Source organism: Cydia fagiglandana, chromosome 17 (genome assembly GCF_963556715.1).
Source record: "Cydia fagiglandana chromosome 17, ilCydFagi1.1, whole genome shotgun sequence".
Classification (NCBI taxonomy): domain Eukaryota; kingdom Metazoa; phylum Arthropoda; class Insecta; order Lepidoptera; family Tortricidae; genus Cydia; species Cydia fagiglandana.
In genome coordinates this window covers 9,412,501-9,439,397 of record NC_085948.1, presented here as the reverse complement: position 1 = coordinate 9,439,397, position 26,897 = coordinate 9,412,501, and the positions used below count along the sequence as shown (strand labels likewise).

The window sequence follows — 26,897 nt, the reverse complement described above, 5'->3', positions numbered from 1 at the left end:
TTGCCGTTTGGACAAAATAAGTAATAGTTTATAAAGGGTAAGGGGTTTAGCTTTGATCCTAGGCTTAACGAGGGTCTGGGTTCTCTTCAATTTGCTTATATTTCTGACATAACGCGAGCTATCAAACTAGTAATTATGTATGTGTTGTTTATAGCAAAGTATAAGGTCGTAAGGTCTGAAAATATACTTGATATATTTTGGATGCATGCTTTTATTGTTCTCTGTACATCTGTAAAACATTTTGAAAAGTAAATCAATTGGTAACCGTATCTCTCACAGCAATTTTAAAATTTAAACTGGATTTTCAATTGCCGTTAGGTACACCATAACTTCTTCAGCGCACATAAGACCCGTATTACGGTTGTTATTGTATTAGGTTACCTAGTATAATGAAGATTTGATAAATAAATGAATAATGTATCAATAGTGTGTGATGTGTGTTTTTACTACATTTAAAGTGCCCGTCTGATTTTTTTTTATAACGATAATTAATTGCAATTTTGGACGAATATTGTTCCATCACGATTCACTTGCAATGACTTGGCAATGGCAATGCTTCTTATTGGAATGTCGTGAATGTCATGAATGAGGACTGTCTTTACAGTTCATAGTCATGCCCCCCTTACATAGAAGGAATGAAGAAATATCATGGGAATTTAGTATGTTCTACGCTATTTGGTGCAAATAATTACAATGGCGGAATGGGAATCCCTCAAGCGTCATTAAATGCAGTGCAAATAAAACAGCGCTACTTTAGTAGATAGCTAAATATTAGTTGACAGTAGGTACTTAAAAAATGTTGCTTATTAGCATATCGATAATAATATTGATTATTTAGATACTTTAGCGGCTAAATATTCGGATATTTAGTAAACATGTCTGAGACAATTTAACATTTCCATTTAAAAACAATCTTTCGCCTCCGCTTACTCAGAATATTTATTTATTGAACCAGTCTTAATGAAACATGTACATAAGTGAATTAGCTAACAGCTAGGATATCTTGTGATATAGACCAATAGTTTCTTATATATATATTTTAACTAACCGAATACTATGAAACGCTATCTGATTAACAAAAAAATAAATACTTAAACCTACTTTCATGAGTTATCTTTATTAGATAATTAAGAGCATGTTTATGTAATATTAATGTAATATTAAGCGAATAAGAAGACGAGCTTCCTGACGGGAAGCGATAATGATCACCTGGAATATATGGACGTATCTTAAAAAAGATAAGTAATATTAAACGACCCACTTATGCGTTGCCGACCATTGTAAACCCTGCATAGTCGCTCCTTGAAGAACCCACGTCACCAGCGCGTAGTGCGAGGTAGCGCATTCCACACGTTCTAGGAAGAAACGAGTGAGATACCAGCCTATTTTTAGTGAGCCATGTATCTAACAAGTAGGGATGAGCTTTGATCCTTTGACGGGAGGTTCAATTCAAAAAGTCCTTTAGATAATTTGTTCAGGTGTAAAATAGGCAAAACAGTCAATTTTTATGAATGCTTTACCATTTTTACTTAAAACTTTTATTGACATAGTATGTATTATTTATTTCCATACGTCATAAATGTCATCAGTCTAATCCCACAACTTCCTGTAGCAATAACATCTTATGGAAATATGCAAATATCCGGTTGTTTGTACAAAGTAATTAGCGCTTTCTACCATTCATCTGCATTATTACGCGCGATAAACATACGAGTTGGTATAATGTTTGTTTTGAGTCAGGCGTCGCAGAACGTTAGTTTGAGTAAGGCTTCATTCGACACGACTTATCTCGAACCAGACATTATCTCTCCTTATCTTCGCTAATTGCTAGACGAAGTATAAAAGCATGCATCTGTTATTTTGGAACAATTCTTACGAACGATCTCATATGAGACACAAGTATACTTAATTGTTAATATAACGAACGATATTTCGCATTGACTGAAGTAAAACATCCAAGATGAGGATCATATATTTACTACTAATCGTAAGTTGAATTTAATTCTTTTATTTTTTTGGCAACAAATACGGTCAAGGAATTTAATTTCAGTACCATTTCGTACATAGTATATGGTCACTAGCGACTTTCATATTGATATGATTGTCACTGTGACTAGGGACGAAATCGTAAAGAATTAAATTATTTGACTGTACATACCTAAATTTTGGTCTTATGTATACTTAACTTCTTATTCTACCTAGCGTTTATCCCGGCTTTTGCTAGGGTACGCTTTTCTACTTGCTTTCATCCACTTTGCGCGATGTGAGCCGGTTTACGCTCATATCGGTTCTCAAGACATCGAGCCATCGCTTTTTTGGTCTGCTGTGGGGTCGGGGGCCGGGCCGTCACGGGCTCTTATAATACATAAAACTTATAATAATAGTACATTATTGTCGAGGCTCGGAAGTAGCTACTTGCAGGCTGAGGATTCGTTTTAAACGGACGACCTTGGGAGTCCGTTTAATTGAATCCGAAGCCAGCAAGTAGCCTTCCAGCCGAGTCATATATAGTGCTTTTCTCAAAAATGGTGCAAGAAATATAAATATCATAGAAATATTTTACAAAAGCAACATTCTTACGTATATATTTTCACACAACAAAGCCCTTGCCGCCTTTTTATTTTTTTAATAAATAATAGAAGTCGTCGCTGTGCCTACAAAAGTCGCTATGTGATTTTTGACGATTTTTAGGTTTTAATGCCATTTTGAACCTTATTTCCATACGCATATGCTCCAAAAACAGCGTTGAGCTTATTTCACTATTTAAGGATTTAACAAATGTAGGTATGTGATGCCCATACAATGAATGCTCTTCCTATAATCGCTAACTGGAATAAATCACATAACTACATTAGCTTACTTCAACAGCAATTACAGACGTGCGCTCGCTATGTCATTCTTGACACATAGCGATATTTTCTACAAGTTTATTGAAAAATGATTAGATGCGCTTGCGCCCGATATGTAGTTCCTCGCACATAGCGATAATTTTTGTACAAGTTGGAGTCGATGCTATGTTCCCAGACCGTGCCTGTTACGACACATGGCGGAATTTTCTTATAACAATCCAGCATCCAGTCTACCGTATGTTATTACGTGTGTGTACAAATAATTGAGTTTTGTGAGTTTTCGTTACAAGTTGTTGGCAGTTTTAAAGGTAACAAGTGAATGAAAAATTACATAAAAAATAGAAATATGTTTTGCCTATTGTATATTTACTTATTTAAGTACTGCGGAATGGAGTATCGAGACAAACCATTGTGGTTTACCGATGCTTTTGGATCAAAAAATTATGTAATTTGATTTATCTCTGATAAAAAAAAATTAATAAAATTAGCGCAATGTACTTTATAACATGAACATGTAGTGCATTTATGCATTACTTAAAGAACAAAAAAATCATGTTATTTTATGGGACATTCTTACACAGATTGACTAAGTCCAACAGTAAGCTCAAGAAGGCTTGTGTTGTGAGTACTCAGACAACGATATATATAATATATAAATATTTACATACATAGAAAACAACCATGACCAAGCCATGACTCAGAAACAAATATTTGTGTCATCACACAAATAAATGCCCTTACTGGGATTCGAACGGGGTCCTAAGGTCTCATCGCATAATAATTGATTGTCATAATGTAATGTTACGCATAAATCTCTTTTCGCATATTTTTTTCTCCAACTGAAACAGAAAGTATTTTCGAAAATATTTTGCATTGCAAATGGTTTGTGTTATAATTTTTCAGAAATGTTAATATTTCCAGCACAATAACAATAATGCGAAATGAGTTTTATGCGTAACATTACATTAGGACAATCAATTATTATGCGACCCAATATGGACCCGATTCGAACCCAGGGCCATCGCCTTCACAGGCAGGGTCAATATCTTAAATACAAATGGTTTATTTTCAACTCAGCTAGGCAATATCGTGTCGTGTTTAATATTGTAACACAAACTTAGATAATAAATGAAAAAAAAGCAGTAAATATTAGACAAATACATTATTAATTATTCATGTCTTTTCAAAATAAATTCACAAATAATTAAGTAAATATAAAACATTAAATTAGCTTACAAATAATAATACAAACTATCTCTAAACAAAATAAACTTAAAATAAAAAGCCTATAAATAAAAAACGTCCCCCAAGTCACTGCCGATGGGCAGTGTGCCCAGAAGGCTGGCCGCATTGCCACGTTGTATGGCAATACTTATGCGTTGAGCAAAATACTGGCCAGCCCTCTGGTCCCCTGCGGCATCTATAAGGCGCTCCGCTAAGGCCCTGTATATACGGCGCGCGCTTGGCCCCCAAGGCCCCAGCGTTTCGACCCCAAACGCCTCAAAAATATAACTACTGCCAAGGGTGGCATATTTGCGGCGTTTGAGGTCTTCTGCCATGGACGCGGCATGACCAGCATCTCTGCTGGTGCCCGGAAGGTGGGACGGCGCGAGGGTGTCAACCCATGTGGCATCCCAGACTAGAGGCCGTCCCATCTTCCAAGGCACCAACGTCATACCGTCGGGCCTCTTGCCATCGTCCCTAGCCAAACCGACGGGCTCGAGAAAGGAAAATAATAAGTACCAGAATATATGTAAAAGAGTCGATTGAATTATTTTTTCGTATGCTGTGTTGGGAGAAAGAAGTTTAAAGAAATATTAGAAGACAACAAAATTTCAATTTACAAGCCACGCAAATACCGCAGTGACCCTTGTGTTGCCTACAAACAAGGAAAAAGGAAATATTAATATGTAGTAATATCTAGTTATAATAAAAAAGTACGTAGACTATTCAATCATAATTAAATTTCCATTATATCGACTTAAAAGTTTTTTTTCTGTTTTATTGAACACCCCCATCATTTTATTTAAATCTACCTATGAACTGGTTAAGACACTTAGCGGTTTTTACGACTAAAACAAAAATCGCTATGTAACATATTTATAAAAAAAATATTTTTTTCACACTATTGAAACTAAAATATCATTTCAGGTAATTCCGTAATATATGTTAAAGTGCAAATACTTTTATCATAAAAATTATGATTTGAATATGTTCAATAGTTATCGAAATAAACAGTTTTTTGTGTCTCCTGTAAAGTAGGTTAAAAACACATGGCGACTTTTGTAGGCACAGCGACGAAGTGTATTTTTCTGCCGAAAATACGCCAACCTATTTGAGACAACTAAATAATCGCGGTACTAATCATCTGTTTGGCTGTTTAGTGGGCCTGTGCCTTCATTTGATATGGCCATTTCAACTTTTAAAAAGTTTGGAACTCGACAAATAATGGAATTTGTATGCAACATTGCAGTCCCAAAATCGAGACTGCAATGTTTTTAACTTTTTAATTTTTCACTGACCATAAACTAAGCGCTTCGCGACCTATTTTTTAGACGGCAAAGTCGACTTTGCCGTCCATTTTTGAGAAAAATAAGTTTATTTTTGTGAGATGACTAAGATTCTGCCGGCCTAGCCAAGGTCACAATCGCTATCGCTTCGACAACGAAAACCATTATGTCTCTCTATCACACTTCCATATTAGTGCGACAGTGACAGTTGCGTTTCGATCGCTACGGAGCGTAAGCGATCGGCATCTTGGCTACGCGGCCTGGTAAAATTGTATCTAGAAAAACGAACTTAATTAATATTGAGTTATTCGATGCGTTATTAGTAATAACTTATTACTGTATAGGCGCTGTCGTTTTGCGTATCCCTTACCTAAAGATGTAACATTTTTACAGCTGAAAACAACCATAACACCAATTTTCATATCAGTTATTATCACATTACAAGTAAATAGACATTGCCAATGACATATTTTTTATAATGTCGTCTTTTGGAACCCAATTATTTGTATAGAGTTTAATATGATGTAAGATAATTGTAACTATGACAGTATGATAACTCTTCTTGTTCATGTAATTGCAGGTAGCCGTCTGTGCGGTGAGTGCGAAATACTTACCATACGAAACGAATCCACTTTCAAGGTCTCTATTATCACATGATGATGATGAATCGTCATCGTCTTCAGAGACTAAGGAAGATAATGAAAGCGATGTGGATTCTAGGGAAAGCAAGATTCAGGAAGATAACCTGAAGAGACTAGAAAAAATTGAGAAGGAAAGAAGAAAGCATGAAGAGGACCAACTTGAGTGCGAAAGGAAAGATCAGGAAAAACTAGCTGAACAACAGCGCAAACAACAGGAAAGACAAGTTGAACACGAACGTAGGCAGCAAGAAAGACAAGCTGAAACGCAGCGTAGGCAAGCCGAATACGAACATAAACAACAAGAAAAGCAGGCTGAACGTGAACGCAAGGAGCAAGAACGTTTAGAAAAGGAAAAACGCAAACAAGAGGAACGAGCTCGCAAGGAAGAAGAGAAAGCTTTGAAGGCCGAAAAGAAACGGGCAGAAGAAGAACGTAAACGTCAGGAAAAGATTCAGAAACAAGTAGACAAATTAGAAAAGGAAACTCTTGAAAAAGAACAGGATTTCCAGGACGCCATCGAATCAGCTGAACAAGATGTCGACCTCGATGACATCTGGAAGATCTACGTTTACGAAAAGTATGGCTTAACAGGACTTAGCACTGGCCTTGAAAGGAAAGCTGCGCTCAGCCGATTCTTCACGGAAGAGCTGGGCCTGAATGCAAACAGCACTAAGAGCGAGAGGCGCCAAGTTATCACAAACTTTGTTCAGACCAAGATATACGAAGATGTTGCTGCGCTGACTGCCTGGAGGAACCATTTGGAATTATACTTGAACGCAATAACTGTCCAAGCTGTACGAGCGGAGCTAGAAGAGAAAGTTGAAAAACTCGAAAATAAGACGGCTTTATTGCAAACCGTAGCTGCACCCTGGACAGCGATAGCACAGCAAGAAATCAATGAAAAGAAAACTTTACTTCAGTCTGTTGCTCAGCTGTTATCAAATCTTCTTCCAAACTGGGTGCCCACTGATTCATCTGCAAATGGCGTAGCTGCTGGTGGTGCAGCTTCTGGATCAGCTGGTGCTGCCAACTCTGCTAACGCTGCCTCTGGAGCGGCCGGTGCTGCCAACTCTGCTGGCGCATCCTCTGGTGCGGCTGGTGCTGCCAACTCTGCTGGCGCTGCTTCTGGTGCGGCTGGTGCTGCCAACTCTGCTGGCTCTGCCTCTGGTGCGGCTGGTGCTGCCAACTCTGCTGGCGCTGCCTCTGGTGCGGCTGGTGCTGCCAACTCTGCTGGCGCTGCCTCTGGTGCGGCTGGTGCTGCCAACTCGGCTGGCGCTGCCTCTGGTGCGGCTGATGCTGCCAACTCTGCTGGCGCTGCCTCTGGTGCGGCTGGTGCTGCCAACTCTGCTGGCGCTGCCTCTAATGCGGTTGGTGCTGCCAACTCTGCTGACGCTGCCTCTGGTGCGGCTGGTGCTGCCAACTCTGCTGCCGCTGCCTCTAATGGGGCTGGTGCTGCCAACTCTGCTGGCGCTGCCTCTAATGCGGCTGGTGCTACCAACTCTGCTGACGCTGCCTCTGGTGCGGCTGGTGCTGCCAACTCTGCTGCCGCTGCCTCTAATGCGGCTGGTGCTGCCAACTCTGCTGACGCTGCCTCTAATGCGGCTGGTGCTGCCAACTCTGCTGACGCTGCCTCTGGTGTGGCTGGTGCTACCAACTCTGCTGGCGCTGCATCTGGTGTGGCTGGTGCTGCCAACTCTGCTGACACTGCCTCTGGGGCGGCCGGTGCTGCCAACTCTGCTGACTCTGCCTCTGGTGCTGCCAATGCTGACGTCGCTGCCCCTGTTGGCGCCGACGCCGCGGCTCCTGCTGGCGCTGACGCCGCTGCCCCCGCTGGCGCTGACGCCGCTGCCCCCGCTGCCCCCGCTGGCGCTGACGCCGCTGCCCCCGCTGGCGCTGACGCCGCTGCCCCCGCTGGCGCTGACGCCGCTGCCCCCGCTGGCGCTGACGCCGCTGCCCCCGCTGGCATTGACGCCGCTGCCCCCGCTGGCGCTGATTCCGCTGCTCCTGCTGACGTCGCTGCCCCCGCTGGTGCTGTTGCCCCCGCTGGCGCTGAAGCCGCTGCCCCCGCTGGCGCTGACGCCGCTGCCCCCGCTGGCGCTGACGCCGCTTCCCCGGCTGGCGCTGACGCCGCCGCTCCCGCTGACGCCGCCGCTCCCGCTGACGCCGCCGCTCCCGCTGACGCCGCCGCTCCCGCTGACGCCGCCGCTCCCGCTGACGCCGCCGCTCCCGCTGACGTTGCTGCTCCCGCTGACGCCGCTGCTCCCGCTGACGTTGCTGCTCCCGCTGACGCCGCTGCTCCCGCTGACGCCGCTGCTCCCGCTGACGCCGTTGCTCCCGCTGACGCCGCTGCTCCCGCTGACGCCGCTGCTCCCGCTGACGCCGCTGCCCCGGCTGGCGCTGACGCTGCTGCTCCCGCTGACGTTGCTGCTCCCGCTGACGCCGCTGCTCCCGCTGACGCCGCTGCTCCCGCTGACGCCGCTGCTCCCGCTGGGGCTACTGCTGCCGCTGACACCGCTGCCCCTGCTAGCGCTGATGCGGCTGCTCCCGCTGACGCCGCTGCTCCCGCTGATGCCGCATCTCCCGCTGACGCCGCTGCTCCCGCTGATGCCGCAGCACCCGCTGACGCCGCTGCTCCCGCTGATGCCGCAGCACCCGCTGACGCCGCTGCTCCTGCTGATGCCGCAGCACCCGCTGATGCTGCTGCTCCCGCTGATGCTGCAGCACCCGCTGACGCCGCTGCTCCCGCTGACGCCGCTGCTCCCGCTGACGCCGCTGCTCCTGCTGACGCTGCTGCACCTGCTGATGCCGCAGCTCCTGTTGAAGCTGCTGCTCCTGCTGACGCCGCTGCTCCCGCTGACGCCGCCGCTCCCGCTGACGCCGCTGCTCCCGCTGACGCCGCTGCTCCCGCTGACGCCGCTGCTCCCGCTGACGCCGCTGCTCCCGCTGACGCCGCTGCTCCCGCTGACGCCGCTGCTCCCGCTGACGCCGCTGCTCCCGCTGACGCCGCTGCTCCCGCTGAAGCCGCTGCTCCCGCTGACGCCGCTGCTCCCGCTGACGCCGCTGCTCCCGCTGACGCCGCTGCTCCCGCTGACGCCGCTGCTCCCGCTGACGCCGCTGCTCCCGCTGACGCCGCTGCTCCCGCTGACGCTGCAGCTCCTGTTGACGCCACTGCTCCCGCTGACGCCGCTGCTCCCGCTGACGCCGCTGCTCCCGCTGACGGTGCTGCTCCCGCTGACGCCGCTGCTCCCGCTGACGCCGCTGCTCCCGCTGACGCCGCTGCTCCCGCTGAAGCCGCTGCTCCCGCTGAAGCCGCTGCTCCCGCTGACGCCGCTGCTCCCGCTGACGCCGCTGCTCCCGCTGACGCCGCTGCTCCCGCTGACGCCGCTGCTCCCGCTGACGCCGCTGCTCCCGCTGACGCTGCAGCTCCCGCTGACGCCGCTGCTCCCGCTGACGCCGCTGCTCCCGCTGACGCCGCTGCTCCCGCTGACGCCGCTGCTCCCGCTGACGCCGCTGCTCCCGCTGACGCCGCTGCTCCCGCTGAAGCCGCTGCTCCCGCTGAAGCCGCTGCTCCCGCTGACGCCGCTGCTCCCGCTGACGCCGCTGCTCCCGCTGACGCCGCTGCTCCCGCTGACGCCGCTGCTCCCGCTGACGCCGCTGCTCCCGCTGACGCCGCTGCTCCCGCTGACGCCGCTGCTCCCGCTGACGCCGCTGCTCCCGCTGACGCCGCTGCCCCGGCTGGCGCTGACGCTGCTGCTCCCGCTGACGGTGCTGCTCCCGCTGACGCCGCTGCTCCCGCTGACGCCGCTGCTCCCGCTGACGCCGCTGCTCCCGCTGAAGCCGCTGCTCCCGCTGAAGCCGCTGCTCCCGCTGACGCCGCTGCTCCCGCTGACGCCGCTGCTCCCGCTGACGCCGCTGCTCCCGCTGACGCCGCTGCTCCCGCTGACGCTGCAGCTCCTGTTGACGCCACTGCTCCCGCTGACGCTGCTGCTCCTGTTGACGCTGCGACTTCCGATGCAGCTGCTTCTATACCCGCTGCCACTACCGAAAATATTGTTGCTGGCGCTGATACCACTTTGGCACCTGAAGCTGCCGCTACAAATGACGCTGCCACCGAAGCTTCACCATCTGAAGGGTCCGGAGCTGAACCTGCTCCTAGCGCAGGTGTTGAAAATGCTGGCAGTGTAAACACCGAAGGCCCAGTGGAAATTCAAACTGAATCCGTTGTGACGGAAGGACCTGTTGATGTAGTAACGGGGGCGCCTGTGGAGCAAAGCACGAATGAGGTTGTCACTTCTGAATCTCCGGTCACTTTGTTAGACATTCTTTCTGGACCAGTGACTGAGGCTATTGAGGCCGCGCCAGAGACGGCTGCGCCTGTTGAGGTTGTACAAACGATTGACGTTGTACCAGTCCCACTGGAAGTGGGCGCGTCTGTTGTTGAAATTACGCCACAGTGAAATTGAGCGCGGAACATTGGGCTCCGATTGTAACATATGTATATTGTTAATTAATGTAATAAATTAAAATGGTAGATTAGATGCAATTATTTATATAATTTTTATTTAGCATTTCATTTCTGCAACCCTTCCACAAAACAATAGTAAACAATTTTAACAGTAGTTTTAAGTACTTTAATATTTAAAAATCACACTTGTTTTTTGTTAACCACTGTGGTTATCCAATACGATCAAATACTTAAATAAGTCCAGTGACAGTGATAAGTTGATTAGGTAATAATAAGTTTCGGTGCACTACATGCGCTCTCAGTAACTATTTATTTTTTATTTTATTTATGTGGAGATCCAACAGCTATGACAGTACCATAGAAATTATAGTGGATACAGAAAGCCAATTATATGAAACCACAGGTAGTAACTAGTAACATAATACTAAACTAAAATTTTAATGATACTGCCACTGCATTGCAGGCAGGTATGGTTTGCATTTAAGAGTGTTAAGTAAATTAAAGTTAAAATAATGCATAGGTAGTTACAATTAAAAGTACCTTAAATCCTCTTGTTTATTATTTGCATCTCTTAATTTTTCTTAATTTTAAATAGGTATTCGAATGTTTGTGTTAAAACAGTCTGGCTTCATCTCATGAGCAGTTTATAGGTGAATTACTACACGTACGCGTTGATTGCATGGAATAAAATAAAAATTGATGCTTTGATTTTCTTAAATAAACAATGCAATACCTACATATATAAAGTTAACCTCATCTGAATGTCGTAATATAAAATGAATGACATAAAATAAGCGCAAAAGCTAATGAATACAGGATTAGTGAAATAAACCTTTTATACATCTCGAGTCTAGACTAAAGTGGTATTCAGAATTATAAAGAGTCGGTAAACGGACATTAAAGGGTGTATGTCTAAACCTATTTTTTGAACTACCTAGAATTAGACCAAGATAACTCTGCAACGACTTTAACAGCACACACTGTACAAGTGTAATTTAAACGCTATAATTTCATAGAAGCTTGACGGTGTATGGTCTGACGTTTAAAATAACACTTGTACAGTCTGGGCCACCAAATTGCTGCAGACTTATCTTGGTCTAACTCTACCAACCTTACCTATTTTTGTTTTCATCAAAAGTCACCTTAAACATTAATGACAATGAAATTACCTGTTTGAGTTCTATTTGTCCAATTTATCCTACAAAACAAGAACTTGTTTGTTAAAATAGATACTGAATATTATCATTTAGTAAATATTTTAAGAACTTGTTACTGTGCTGGGAAATTCCGCGAGACGTCACAGACAATTGTGATATAGCAAATAGAGCACATACTTTACTACCTTAGAGTTGGTTAGATTTACAAATTTACAAGGTTACATAAGTGCTTGTGAAATTTCGCCAGGTACCGCTGTGATCTAAGTAGACTAGTGGTAGAGGTATCTACTGCGAATGCACAAGACTCCGGTTTGTACGTTGAAACCACCAGCCCTGGGCACTAAACGTCTTTGTCAACGTTTCTTTCGTACAGTATGATGATGTAGCATACATTTAGCTGATTGTATATTCGCATTAGACTACCTAGTACCTAATAAGTGATAACTTCAATTTGAGTATGTATAAAAGTAAAATGAAAGACAACATATTATAATTATTTTTATATTTTTTATGACTTCATTATTTAACTATTTATGTACAAATGTTTGGTATTAGGATAATTTACTAAATTAGGAATGCACAATAGAGGTAAATTCTCACAATTGATTTATACCTAAACTTAATTTTTACACATAAATTAAATAAAATTAACAATCTAGCTTTATAAATGCTTAAAATACTTTGTCAAATCCAATACTTGTTTGCTGCATTGGTAGGATTGGAGTAGTTGTGCTGGGTAAGAGGATCCGGGATGTTCGGGAAGGCGTACGGTTCGTTCATGTACTTGTATTCGCCGGAGAGCCCCGCCAGGCTCATATTCAAGGAGTTGTGTGACGGACTCCAATTAGAAGTCGGCGCGGGGCCGTCGGGCACCTTCGAATAATCAGCAGGTACTTTATAGTCGCTCGGCGGCAACGCTTTGCTATACTCCTCAGTCGGTTTGACGAAGCCATCTTCTCTAGGCTCGATTATTTCATCACTAGCTACTTTATCATCATCGTCTTTGGGTAAATAATTAACAGGCTTATTGTACACGTCGTATCTTGCGTAGTCATTTCTTGGTACTCCTGGATCTAGTATTTGACTATGCGGTGATCCATTAGTGCCGCCAACTAAGTGGCTGAACGTGGCCCCGGAAGTGCTAGGAAACGCGGCACTTTGGAATGCTTGGTTCAAATGTTGGGATTGCGCCATTAGTTGGTTGTAGTTGGCGTATTTCTGGTGATGCCAGGCGTCGGGATGCTGAGGGTGGTGCTGCGAGAGACTGGGTATGTCGCCGGCAGGGTACGGGCAGGGGATCTGCGGCATGGGTAGTGTCGAGTAGCCGGTTAAACTTGGAGCAGTGTTGGAGCCGGTGTGTTTCCGCAGTCGTGCTCGGCGGTTTGAGAACCATACCTGAAAGTAAGATAAATGCTGCTTTACTTTCTTTGCGCAGATTTACACACTTTGATGAATATTAACCACAGCTATGTATACGTACAAAATGTACAAATAGGTAATTCATCATAAATAAATCCTTTAAGTACTTATTATCCACCTACGGGATGGTTTTACTGTGTAAATAGCCAAGAATCCATTCAACATAATAAGGGATTTTAATCATTTAATTTTTCTGACGCAAACTTCTGAATTATTTAATTTAAAAAAAATCATTAAATATGAATGCCTTAATTGAAAACATTGGCAAAGTATCTACTACTCGAGGAATTATCGCGAGACGTGTAGGCGTCGGTAAGTATTTAAGTGTATAGTGGCTTTGTAGCTATCGTACGGTGCGTGTTATCAATATCATAGGGTAATTCGCCAGTACCTGGCCACCTGTTAGTAACTGGCCACCCTAAACGAAAAATGAAATCTATTCACCTATAAACAGAATTCATTTTACCTAGTGTAAGGTTTCAATAACCTTATACTAATATGAATTATTTTTATATTAGGTGAATAGAATTTATTTTTAGTTTAGGGTGGCAAGTTACTGGTGAATTACCTATTTTGTCAACAATTATGTATTTGGTATCAATTAAAATTTGTTTACTTTGAACTCTGCCAGCTAGAAAATTTTAAGTGCTTGTCATGCTTAAATAGACATCAATCAAAGTAGTGATGCGGCAAATAATTTAGGCACTAAGCCACGTTTATAATAGTTGTATTTACTTTTTTAAAACAGCGGTCTTTTCATAATTAAAAGTTTGGATAAATTTCTTTTAAGTAATCAAGCGTTAAAAAATAGTGTACATATTCCATTCTATTGTTTAGTAGGTATATACATATAGGGTATTACTGACCATGGGGCTTTAAATTCAGGGCTCGATTCTACTCGCTAAACTGAGCTACTTTTATTACGGCACCAACCCCGAAATACCGAAACAATTTTTACTTTTTCATACATTTTGGCTGATCAGATGTCGAAGTTTTCTATGGAAAAACCAAAAATTTTTCTTCGATTTTAGAGTTGGTCCCATAATAAAAGTAGCTCAGTTTAGCAAGCATAATCAAGCCCTGGAATTAAAGCCCCACGGTCAGACACATACTGTATAGCTTTACTCACGAAAGCTGGCGTTGATTCCAATTGTCAATTATGTTATGACAGATCCGTACAAATCTCGTACCAGTTTCTTAATACATATAGGTATATGTATTAAGAAACGTTGCTTTATCTATAAATATAATAAATACCACAGTATTTCCGGACCGAAATGTACGTCTGGGTATTGTGTGCGATGGAAGGCTCGTTCTACTCGTAATGCGTCCAGCCCGCGAATCTCTGAGAGCTCTCTTCAACGTGAACTCTTGGTCTGACTTAAAGTCTAGTGAAGAAACGAACCTGTATTCTAGCTTCCTTGAGGCCTGTTTGCAGAGCTAGCTCTTCCCGCGTGTACACGTCCGGGTACTGCGTGCGGTGGAAGGCTCGTTCTAAGGCGTCCAGCTGCTCACCCGCGAATTTTTTATTTTATTTATTTAATTATTTATTATACTAGAAGTTACAACTTTATTGTTACATACAATGCTCCACAAAACTACATTTAGTTTGACTGTGGAGTCTCAGTATACTATAATACTATACTTAATTAAATTTAAAAATTAGAATAGGTTTACATTCGTAGTTGAAATAGGTAGGTATATCATGAATACACTATAGGGTAACACATCCCCTATAGAGTATTCAGGAGATACCTTTTTAGACTGATTTTAAATCTATTTATTTTGGGCTCTTTTACTATATCCGTGGGCAAAGTGTTCAGTAAATAGGGTAAACGTTTCTTAAGTGTCCTATCGCCATAATAATTATACACCCTAGGTACTTCATATTTGCCCGCAGTTAGTGCTCTGGTATTATGACTATGATTGACTAGATCCCTGTGTTCCTGGCTGCCATGACTGTTTACAGCTAACATATATTTGAGTTTTAATCCCACTGGTAAAATTTTACATACTTTAAATAATTGTCTATAGTCAGATTTGCAACTGTGTTTTATCTTTTTATTAACTAGTAACTTTAGAAAACGAATTTGTAACATTTCTAATTTATCTATGTTAGTTTTAAACGTGAGGCCATAGCAGTCAAGACCGTAACTAATAATAGACTCTACTAAAGAAGTATAAATACATTTCAACGTGCTAACGAATCTATGTTAGTTTTAAACGTGAGGCCATAGCAGTCAAGACCGTAACTAATAATAGACTCTACTAAAGAAGTATAAATACATTTCAACGTGCGAATGTCTGAGAACACCTCTGCTTCCGTGAACTCTTGGTCTGAACTTAAAGTCTAGTGAAGAAACGAACCTGTATTCTAGCCTCAGTGAGGCCTGTCTGCTGAGCCAGCTCCTCCCGCGTGTACACGTCAGGGTACTGCGTGCGGTGGAAGGCTCGTTCTAAGGCGTCCAGCTGGTCGCCCGCGAATGTCTAAGAGCACCTCCGCTTCTTCAACGTGAACTCTTGGTCTGACTTAAAGTCTAGTGAAGAAACGAACCCGTATTCTAGCCTCAGTGAGGCCTGTCTGCTGAGCCAGCTCCTCCCGCGTTTACACGTCCGGGTACTGCGTGCGGTGGAAGGCTCGTTCTAAGGCGTCCAGCTGTTCGCCCGCGATTGTCTGAGCACCTCTGCTTTTTCAACGTGAATTCTTGGTCTGACTTAAAGTCTAATGAAGAAACGAACCTGTATTCTAGCCTCAGTGAGGCCTGTCTGCTGTGCCAGCTCCTCCCGCGTGTACACGTCCGGGTACTGCGTGCGGTGGAAGGCTCGTTCTAAGGCGTCCAGCTGTTCACCCGTGAACGTCGTCCGAGAGCGCCGTTGCTTTCGCTTCAGCGTCAGTCCTGGCTCGGATTCAATATCTGATGAGTCGGAGCCGCGACCTGCCGGAGAACAATGTAGGGTTAATTAAAAAAAAAAACTAAAGGAAGATGTTATTTCCCTACAATGAAGATGCCTTGCCCACTCCTATAAAGTATTACTTAGTATTCATGAACATCAATAAAATGAGAATATTTTTAAGTGGAAAGCAGAGTCAAAGATATTTATTTATAAACAAATTAAATCCTATTATATAGCGCTACTTATAGATACTTAGATTCAAACACTATTTTTCACGATCGGTCGCTAGAGTTTAAAGTTCCAATAGACAAATATGGTTTGAGTACATAATATAACATAATAAAAACTGTCCGGAAAGTTTTCATGGAAGCAGAGAAGTATTAGAAATAATATATAGGACCAATAAATTAAAAGGACCTAATCTAAACCCGGCAATAAATTAGCTCGCGGCAATTTGTCTTCATCTGTTTTTTTAAACACGCGCTAGTTATTAATAAAGTGTTTTTTGTGAAAACCCACATCAGTTTTTAAATCGCCCAAATCAAGAACCGTCAGCTCACGGGTCGACCGATCTCATTTTATAAATCGGTAGCGGTATCCTACGGAAACAGATTAAAAAACATATGCAACAATACGCGGCTTTGCCCCAAAAACTGATTTTAAAGAATGCGGCTTATATTAAATAGCCTTTTGAAAGAAGTCAAAATTGAATGAGATGGAAAAAATAGGGGCTCAGTGTGGCACAAGGAACACCCAGAGCGGCGGCCGCTTTGTCGGCGCCTTTGCGTTTGGTGACATTTTGGCACCATTCAATATTTTGGTGTTGCGATTTGAATTTACGAGCCGCAAAACGAAAACGCGAGTTTTAATGTGACGCGGTCGAATTTAGGGTTAGCGATGATTGCCCTAAGGTTGTTTATGTTGTAAGTTTATACCACAAAATCTGTTGTTTTGAAATATTCATCTTATTCTGTTTTATGTTGTTTAATGTTGTTGTACATATATACTACAACATGTAATTTAAAATTACATAATTGGTTGTAGGGTAAGACCACCAGTGAATGAACACTTAAGCAATTATCCAAGTTTGAAAAATCATTGCTCATCATTCATTAATCATTGGAATAATTAACTGCAATTTAATCAATCCTCATTTAATAAATAAGAAAGTAATTTCTGCGATTTTTAATTACTTTCATAGTTTTTGAGTTATACCAGAATTTACCAAAAACTACCCAAAAACCTAATGAATGAACATAAAAACTAGTGAATGAACACCGAAAACCCCAGTGAATGAACATTATTTAACTCTTTTTAATTAGCATAATAAAATCATTTTTATCACAAACACCGTTTCCGTCTCTATTTTAATAGGTATAGCGTTAGCGTTTATATCTTTTTATCCCTCCATATTGACTTCGAATCGATTAGAACGTAATAAAATGATGGTTATTCACCAATAACATAGAAACCCGTTACATATTAAAAGGAAAAAATAAAATCAACCATTAAAACAAGAACCAACGTGCATATTTTGATGAAAAGGGGTCATGCTCGCCAAATAATGCTTAAAATAATAAACTTGTCACTGCATTGTTCGTGGTTACACTGTCCATACATAGAATTAGTAGAAATCCAATAAATGAACAAGCCAAATTTTGTATTGTTCATACATAGGCATGACAAATCTAGTAAATGGACTATAGACATTTGGTTTGTTCCAATACTGGCTAAATGAATCAGAATCGTTTTCTATGCAGAATCACAAAAAACAAGCTCAATACGATTGCGTTTACATATAAATTTGGGAAAAAAATGAAATCTACGCGACACCAGTAAATGAACACACTGTTCATTTACTGGTTTCAGAACATTTGATGAGCCAGTAATGGAACTATAAAAAATAAAGACTTAATCGCATAATATGCCGACAAAGTGTACATAAATAGAAGGTTCAACTCTTGATCTAACCAAATAACTAAACTTTGTACTGGTAAAGATTATAAAAGGACTTCATATGTTGCTCCAAACTTACACTGTTCTTATCTGGGATCTAATATTTCCATACAAAACTTCAAATCCAGAAACACGTAAACTTCAAACGCCAGTCACATCCTAACTGGTCGAAAATAAATTTATTACGGGTTGTCATTGCATAGGAAATAGAGTTGTTAATAAGAAAAAAAATAAGACCAGTGGAAGAAATTGCTATATTTCTTATTTTAGACAAAAAACGTGATTTTGTTCATTCACTGGGGGGTGTTCATTCACTGGAGAGTTTACCCTAGCTTGCAATGCGAAAAATTACAACAATTAATTACCAATACTTTTGTGTATGTTTTGACGATTATAACACGAAGATATATTAACTACTAGTTTTGCATTGCATTTCTTTAGTAAGCAGTTTTAACATTAGAATTTTCTTTAACTTACATCTGCGTGAGTGAATAAAAAAATTGTTACAAGTATTGTTACTGCTTTTAGTCTAAGATTTGTGACGCATTGGTGTAACTGTAATATCATGTAAACATTTTTATCAATAAAATAAATAAAATTAGTTATGGTATCGTGTACCGTAATACATATTAATTAATGGACGTGTGCGTAAAATAAGTAGTAATACTTGTCTTTATCTACCTTCTCACGAATTTAAAAATCAACGCCATGCCTATGCCTATATGTAGTTAATTCAAGCCTAGGTTTGCTATTTAGTAAACATTACTATTATAACTTATATTATAAGCTTATATTATTTATGTATGTGACCTTTTGTGTCCTAAATAAATAATTCAAATAGGTTGAAAATACCTACTATTGGAAAGCTAATCGTAAGAGCAATAGAACTGAAAATACATAAATCAACGGTCGATCATAACGCGACGGAAATACACTATTAACGTCGTAGGTGTCGGAAGAGTCATTAAAGCACGAGGCAATATCTAACCACAAAAGCTGCGACACCGAATAAAAAACAACGCATTGTAATATAATGATTTACATTGCTCAAATTCTTCGCTGGCCCGCGAGACAGGGACAGATTTATTTGGAGTCTTTTTTGTTCTGAGTCCTGATCATAACGTATGAGATTAAAATGACTCTACTACGTATCGAAAACAAGAAATCGCTCACACCCATTAACGACTTTAAACCTCGGTCTTAAAGATCTTTATTGCCCGAAGTAAAGGCGCGTAGGAATATATGAGGGATTTTAATGTTCAAAGAAAGGCGAGAGGTTTATGGGTGCCCTGAATGTGGGAGAGGGCAGGATAAACTTTAGCGATTGCCGAAATATGACCCCGTGAAGACCGCCGGCTTGGCTCAAAGTCATAATTTGGGAGTTGAAAGAGCAGCGGCGGCGGTTTAACACCTTCATAATCTGGGTTCATTAAAGGGCCGGGCTGGCCTTTGTTTCAGCGGGTTGTTCAGAAAGTAACAGATGGTCGGATTAGCAGCCGAACTCGGGCCGCGCCGCGGCATGGTGGGCGTTTTTGGGTTTTATTGATATTTTTATGTGGTTTCTTAATTAGTAACCATTAGTTATTCGTACGGCGTAGCGAAAAGGAAATGTTTGGATTTGGGATGAGTTATTTTTACTCAGTACCTGTACCTATATATGTAGGGACACTTTTAATCATATTATCTATATTTATACTTGAGTTACACTAACAAAAGTTAATATTTGGTGATAAATCGATTTGAGTGGATCATCTTGAAGAAGTCAATGATCTTTTAAGGAAAACTAAAATATATTTGTACTCTTATTTGGTTGATTGTCGAGGGCTATTCAGCCGGTTCTCTTTGTAGTTCGTCGTGTACTTCCGGAAAGGCTCGCGGCACTCTGGGAGGGCCCAATGAGTGATGTGATGAGACAAAATAGTGAATACAACCCGGCGTTATAAATGTCAGTCAAATAGATGTCACATTTGTCTACTTACTTCCTTTTTAAAGCTCTTGGTAGTTTTAAAGACTGAGTCAAGGTTTTACACAAGTCGATTTATATTTTATGCACGGTTGTACGAGTAGTTCATATTAGGGAGCGAGAACTATAAATGCGAGGAATATATTTTATCAAATTTTTAACATTAAAAAATATAAAATGTTAATTAGGTACACAGTACAAATATAAATTTAAATTTGTACTGTGACAACCTGAAAATGCAATACTCAGCAAACTTACTTTACTTGTAAGGGAGGTAGCCCAAAGTCTAGTTCTAGTGCCTGCTAGCGATCACTGATCTAAGCTGCGAATGGACAGACAGATAGGCGCAATTCTTATAAGCAGGACTCGAACAATGACGTAATTTTGCACACAGGATGACGTTTGTATTTAAACTGTTGTGTGTCATAGAAGTAACAAAATTTGAAATCATCCTATGAGTGGTTTGAAGTCATCCGCATGATTTGTTCGAGCCCTGTTTATAAGCATTGAATAGTACTTAAATACACAAGTAACAAGTGTAATCCCAGTGTTTCCTTCGGTTGATTATGTGTTTTAACAATAACATCAGCAACCACAAATTTTAAGATTTCGTAGTTGATTACAGTTTTAGTTTAGGTACCGTTGTAGATGGATGAACGCAACTGGATATTAAGTACATAATTGCTCTAAATGGGTCCTCGATTTAACAGCAACGCAACAAGTGAACAAAAAGGCGTCATGTAACCTGTCTAAATGGGAATACATAAAGGTGTCATGGAGGTCCCACGATAATGGTTCGTCGCGGCCACCGCCTCGGCGACATTAGCCCCTAACGACCTCTGTTATTAAACAAATGCGAGATTTTATCCGACACTCTTTTGTTTCCCGTGAAAGTTACTTTATCTTTAAAACTTTAGATTACGACGACTTAGCGAGATAATGGAGAGCGAATGCGAAAGATTGTCATCAAATTTTGATGGCCGTATGTATTTGTTTTACACTACACAGACACACTCACACATTTAACTTTAAATGATGAGTGGAAGACTCAATTGGAATGATGTTACGATTGAAAATTAACAACTTAAAGTTTTATGACATTCTGCTTTACGAGCCCCGATGCAAATGATTTCGTCTAGTTCTGCTTCTGCGCAACAATTTTGTTTATTTTAATAAATTTTACACATGAACATATAATGACCCAGTAATGGGAACCATAATAGCAATGTTTAATGTAGTTTATTTTGATCGTATAATAAAATTGCATGAGACTTTTATTGCTGAAAAAAAGGACTTTTCAAAAACGTTGTCCAAATCATATTGTCCTCTCTTACAGCACTGCTGCATGCATGGGCTCGAAACAAAATTGTCAGTACATTGGCAGAGCCCTATTGCTTTCCCTGGTAATAGCCCTTTTCACATATGTTGTAATCCAACCCGTCAAAAAAAAAACATTTTTTTTTCTTTCAGTACAAACGGTATTTCTTGTATTTGGATTTAGTTATTGCAGAGTATTACCATATAAAATTAAATTACATTAGTATAAGCATTAAATATTAGTAATTTTTAAACAAAAACATTATTTTTGAACAAACGCGAGAACCTCAAAAAATGGGGTCACCTGACGAAAACATATGCATCGGGGCTCGTATATAAAGAAATATCGGAGTATTGTTAAGTGAATTCAAAGTTAAACATCCGTCCGTTATCATTTTCTTTCTAGCGAGGCATTTAGAATTTATAATTGGATTTATATTGGAAATTGACAAGTCGATGCAGCAGATGCGCAAGACAAATTGACTGTCACACCACTTTGAACATCAATAAATGCTACTAAGAGAGTCTCTTAAAGAGACATACGAAGTATATAGGCAACCTCAATGTGGAAGAAAATCAATTTCGGAACAATGTTATAATTTATGGACTCTACGACAAGGAGAAAGCCGATTGGTTCATATCATATATGTATTATAGCAATCTATAGGGTTTGAATTTGAACCTAATGATCAAAGATTACGCAATAGGATTGTCCAAGTATTAATGTCAGTCAAAAAAGTGCCGCAATGTTGGCTGTAAAACGCCGACCTGTTTGAAGCGGCGCATAAAACGCCGACAGGGAAAGCCCGACGCGACAGGTACGCCGGCGACTCAAAGGACAATCAAACTTGGTGACAAAATGAGCACAGAATAGCAACAATGGTTACAAACCAAAACATGTTATCTGGATTGTTGCGATTTCAGCACTATCGAGTGCGCTGCGGGCGAGCGCGGCGAGCTTTGTCGGCCCCTTGGCCTGCCCGCGCCAAACGAGACGCCTCGAGGACAAACTCCAATATTTCAAACGCCAACAATGACGATGTGAGATTTGTGTGCGGAAATTGATTTTTTGACTCCGTGTGAAAGCTTTGACAAGTTGTAGCTATTAACGTGCAGAATAGTGTTTTTCTACATGGGAAGTTATTGTGCAACGTTTAGGGCGGTTGCAGTATAAGATTGGTTTTGTACGGAAGTGAGTTTACGTTAATATTTTTGGTAAACATTTGCAGGTCACAAGCATAGCGTGGAAAAACATTAAAAACCTATACAAATAGAAATCTCTCGAGGCTGCTACTGTACGACAGGTCGTTTGCAGCGAACTGCATTTGCTCATAAATTCTGTTTCTTACTGGTTTCTTGACATTTAATTTCAGTGAAAAATGTCAGCACATCGCCTCGACTTCGTTTTTACGAGTAGTAGAGAGTAGTTACGATCACTAAGTTTATAGTGTTGTTAAATGTTGTTTGTTTACCCATAGATAAAAGAAGAATTGAATCAATATTATCACGGAATACTAAACGATCTACTATAATTAAATGTGCTAAAAAGAAAACACACCAGTGAAGTTACAAATTATGGACGAACCTATTTATTTTGTTAGATGACGTCAGCCACGGAAGCTGAAGACATTGGTTCAATCTAGTACCTATCTATTTCCAAATTATAACCAATCATATTTTCTAAACAAGTGAACAATAGAGCGCTAGAAAAGAAACTGTACAATGTACATACAAGAAAATTTACTTTATAGTCCTTAATTTTTTGGGAATTGACATATTGTCAGGCACGGTTCACTCCGCGATTTCATCTGTACAGGTAGCTACAAGTACATCCGCCCCACACCAATTTTGGTGGCTAGCTATAAGCGCGTGGCGCTGTTGCCACCTAGCGGTCATATTTTTCCTAATGGTAACAGACGCGTTTTGTTAGAGAGTGAGTCTTCTGTACTTAGTACTCTTATTTATTCTGTGATATTGCACCAATACTGTGTGATGCAGTGGCGGCGCGTCAAACATATCCATAGGCAAGCCGGAGCTAATTTGGCTTACATATATCCTTTACAACTCTGCTCAAATGTCCAAAAACAGACAAGCCGGTGGGAATCGGCTTTTATGGGCGCGCCGCCACTGGTGTGATGAGCAATGAAAGGGCTTACTGACCTCCGAGGATGCCGTCAATGCTGTAGTCCTTCTTCCCGTCAGGGTCGCGCGCGCCTCCGCGCAGCAGCCGCGAGATGGACGAGATGCCGGAGCTAATTTGGCTTACATATATCCTTTACAACTCTGCTCAAATGTCCAAAAACAGACAAGCCGGTAGGAATCGGCTTTTATGGGCGCGCCGCCACTGGTGTGATGAGCAATGAAAGGGCTTACTGACCTCCGAGGATGCCGTCAATGCTGTAGTCCTTCTTCCCGTCAGGGTCACGCGCGCCTCCGCGCAGCAGCCGCGAGATGGACGAGATGCTGGGCGGGTCCGACACGCCTTCCTGCAACCCATGACTTTGTTTTTACAACGCGAAGTTGGCAACCCTAAATAAAATTAGTAATTGATTGTTATTTTTCAGATCTGTTGTAAATGTTATAATAAGTTACAGATATGTTATTCTATTTTACTCCATAAGTACCTAGGTAACTTCCTCAGAGTTATGTCAAAGTTGTAAGTAGTCATGGAAATTTCATTCTAAATGAGGTTATAGATACATATAAACTTATTCTATTCACTTGCATCACTAAATTGTAGGTAGGTATGTATATGTATAATTTACAAAAGTAGTTAGTATGTATATTGTATATGTATAATGTTTATTTAGAAAAGCAGAGATACTAGAACAACATTTCTTCACGTGCCTAAGAAAAAGTTTTCTTTTCAATTTCATAGGCATCCGTTTTTCAATCTAGTTCGATTGTTAATTTGTTATAGGTATATCTTTTTCCAGTTGTTTCCTACGCTTACATGCAGAACGCACATGTAGTTGCTTACTCATCAGCGGTGGGACAAGTGCCTTGGATAGGTACAGTCAACTGTAAAAATACATCATGCATAAATCATCTCAAAAATATGTCCCATAGCTGACATAAGTCAGCGAATTAAGAACTTTGTGACATATTTTTGAATAAGTTGGGCTCACCCATATTTTTACAGTTGACTGTACCTTTCCCGCGAGGTAAAATGTAAATATCTCGATGTCGTTTTTGTCAATTGCTCAAATTAGCCGGCAAATGGCGGACCGCCCACAGACTTACTGATTGTTTAAAAAAAGTGCTATTCTAATTTTAAACTATTTCGCGACTGTTTTTGTCTTGCGACAAAAACAATTGCCGCACTGTTTCTGTGATTGTAGAAAAATCTCCTTTCGAAAGAATTGTACAATCAAATCAAAACCATTTAATGGTATTATACACTATACATCATAATATATATACGAATTCTCACGATAATAAAATAAAACGAGTTCACGCTAGATTCAATTTTAATATTTTGTAAAAGTAAAGCATGTCAGTATGTTTGTTTTCTACAGTCAAACAAATCCCGCGCAGATTATCTAAAACAGTTCTCTAATTACGCTTCATTTTAATTACTCGGAGATCTCTTGGGTAAATTTAGACCCCAGTAAGGCTTAATTTTCTTGGGTTATTAGACGAAATACCTCGTTGAAATAAAAATAAAATTAAATGTTCTGTCAGAGTTGTAGGCGTTCAAATGAAAATTGTGTTTAATTGCTAATGACTCTCTCGCTTTCGTTCACTATAAAGGTATGAGTAAGAGCAGGACGTAAGTAAGTTACTAATCCAATACATATATGAGATTTTTGTCCTTGTGGAATAGAGACTCGTACAAAACTCTTAAATTAAAATGCAGAGAGGTTTTCCCTTTTTGCTTTGTCTTCATTTATTCTGAATGAATGTTGTTTTATGTTAAGCAAGCGGGGATGTTTTAATTTAAAGGATTATAGCATACTGGACTTTGAAGGAATACCTAAATAAACATGTAACTAAGCACTCTAAGTAGGATAAGGGGAGCACAAAGGGGACTGAAGCTTTGAAGTTATAAAAGTATGTAAATATGTTCCATGGGATTATTATACAATTTTCCTATAGGATACGAGTATAGGTACATATAATCTGGAATACGATAACGTCTATCATGGTGGTAAATATTTGTACATACATATATCATAACAATAAACACATAATTTTAAGTTGGATATGATAAAATATCATTAAAGTTTTCTATAGTTCAGTTCAATAGGTTTTTGAGCATGCAATACGTAAGAAACATTGGTTACCATTAGATACCCTTTACTAACGAACGTCACGGAAACGTCAAATTTGACATATCTATCTTACAAATATCTTTAAATTATCCGTATCGTAACTTGTTGAAGTCTAGTTCATTTTCCGAATCGAGCCGAAATTAACATCTCTTCGGTCCTCTAGCCGCCAACACGTCAAAACTTTCCTTTTATTTATCAAAATAAAAAATACCCTCTCCTCCTTTTATTTAAAATCCAATGGAGTGTGAGACTTTTTATAGGCCTCTGGGTGGCTAGAGTTTAAGAATGCTTAATTAAACTAATTACAGTCATACAGTAGGTACTTTTTTGATTCTAGAGTGAAGATTTTCTAAAAGTAGAGTTCTTACATAACCCACGGCCTGATTCGAACTTTAAGATAGGTCAAAAATTGCTAAAGATGCGATATATGGGTATATGGATCGATTATATCAGTGTCAAAAGTGACATTTTTGTTTAGGTAGCTAATTTTTGACGTATCTCAAAGTACGAATCAGGCCGTAAGAAGAATTCTTACACAGATTTTTGCGTTAATTTTAAAACGATATTGCACTCCCAATGAATATGTAGAGCCTTTGCAAATATTTAAATTACATAGTATGAATGGCAAATACGTACCTTTATCAATTTCTCCCGGATCTCCCAGGAGAATATCCCCGGATTCTGACGCTTGAGCTCCTCAATTCTCGCCTCTACCTCAGGAGTGGCGACGCGCGGTTTGGAGCCCCCAATCACGCCAGGCCTTATGGACCCGGTCTCCTAGACGAGACGCAAGTTTAGTTAGTCTATTTAATCTCGGTAATTTTTAGACTTGGATTAATTAATGCGAGCGGAAAATTCAGTACAGTCAGCGGCAGAAGTTGCTAAGCGGCCGAGGTGTTCAAAATCACCATGCCACGCTACTTTCTCTTAACACACTGAGAGAAAAGTACAACAAAAATACACTTAGAATTACAAAAATAAACTTAATCCGGGGACAAGGAGAGTTAACTAATAGGAACAAATTGACTTTTGCAATTTCTATTAGTTCTTGCAATTTCTATTATCTGTTTGTTGAAATTATATTTGGGATTACTGAGCTGTTTGTAGAAATAAATAAACTTTACAGAAATAGTGAAACGTCCATACTTATTACTAAAACTTCATTTTTTTCCCCCAGTACAGAACTGTTTTTTAATTCCTGGTGATGATTTTTCTCTCAGTGCAATAAAGTCACGTCCAGATCATTTTGAAAAAATGGCCCGCTTAGCAACTTCTGCTGCTGACTGTACCGATCAAGGTGACGCTCAACTGTATGTGCGCTGACTATGGATATACATATGTATATCAATATCCCCTACATGTATAGAAGTCGTAGGATATGAAGTCAAAGTAGTAAGTGAAATAAAAATAAAAATCTCTAGGTACCTAATAATTCGGTCAAATTGTGGTTT

The 26,897-nt window shown here is 40.9% G+C and overlaps 3 protein-coding genes across 3 annotated transcripts in view; 2 read left to right on the top strand and 1 right to left on the bottom strand.

The window, feature by feature from the left end:
- Positions 1-1,839: 1,839 nt before the first annotated feature.
- Positions 1,840-7,760, top strand: LOC134672880 (GRB10-interacting GYF protein 2-like; the record flags this gene model as incomplete). The annotated part of the gene is made up of 2 exons (XM_063530828.1): positions 1,840-1,987; positions 5,940-7,760. Coding segments are annotated over exons 1-2 (1,848 nt in total), but the record flags the coding sequence as incomplete, so codon positions are not given.
- A 1-nt stretch (position 7,761) lies between these two features.
- LOC134672879 (proline-rich protein 36-like) lies at positions 7,762-10,185 on the top strand. Its single transcript, XM_063530827.1, has one exon. The coding sequence runs from the start codon at positions 7,762-7,764 to the stop codon at positions 10,183-10,185; it is 2,424 nt and encodes an 807-aa protein (XP_063386897.1).
- Positions 10,186-12,080: 1,895 nt separating this feature from the next.
- The window catches only part of LOC134672411 (protein gooseberry-neuro), a 36,690-nt gene continuing 21,873 nt past the window's right edge, over positions 12,081-26,897 (bottom strand). Inside the window, exons 3-6 of the mRNA XM_063530293.1 lie at positions 26,083-26,223; positions 23,550-23,658; positions 15,781-15,977; positions 12,081-13,017 (exon numbers count right to left, since the gene is read on the bottom strand). Coding sequence (XP_063386363.1) covers positions 12,307-13,017; positions 15,781-15,977; positions 23,550-23,658; positions 26,083-26,223 — 1,158 coding nt within the window. The 3' untranslated portion in view covers positions 12,081-12,306. The remainder of the gene's footprint in view (positions 13,018-15,780; positions 15,978-23,549; positions 23,659-26,082; positions 26,224-26,897) is intronic.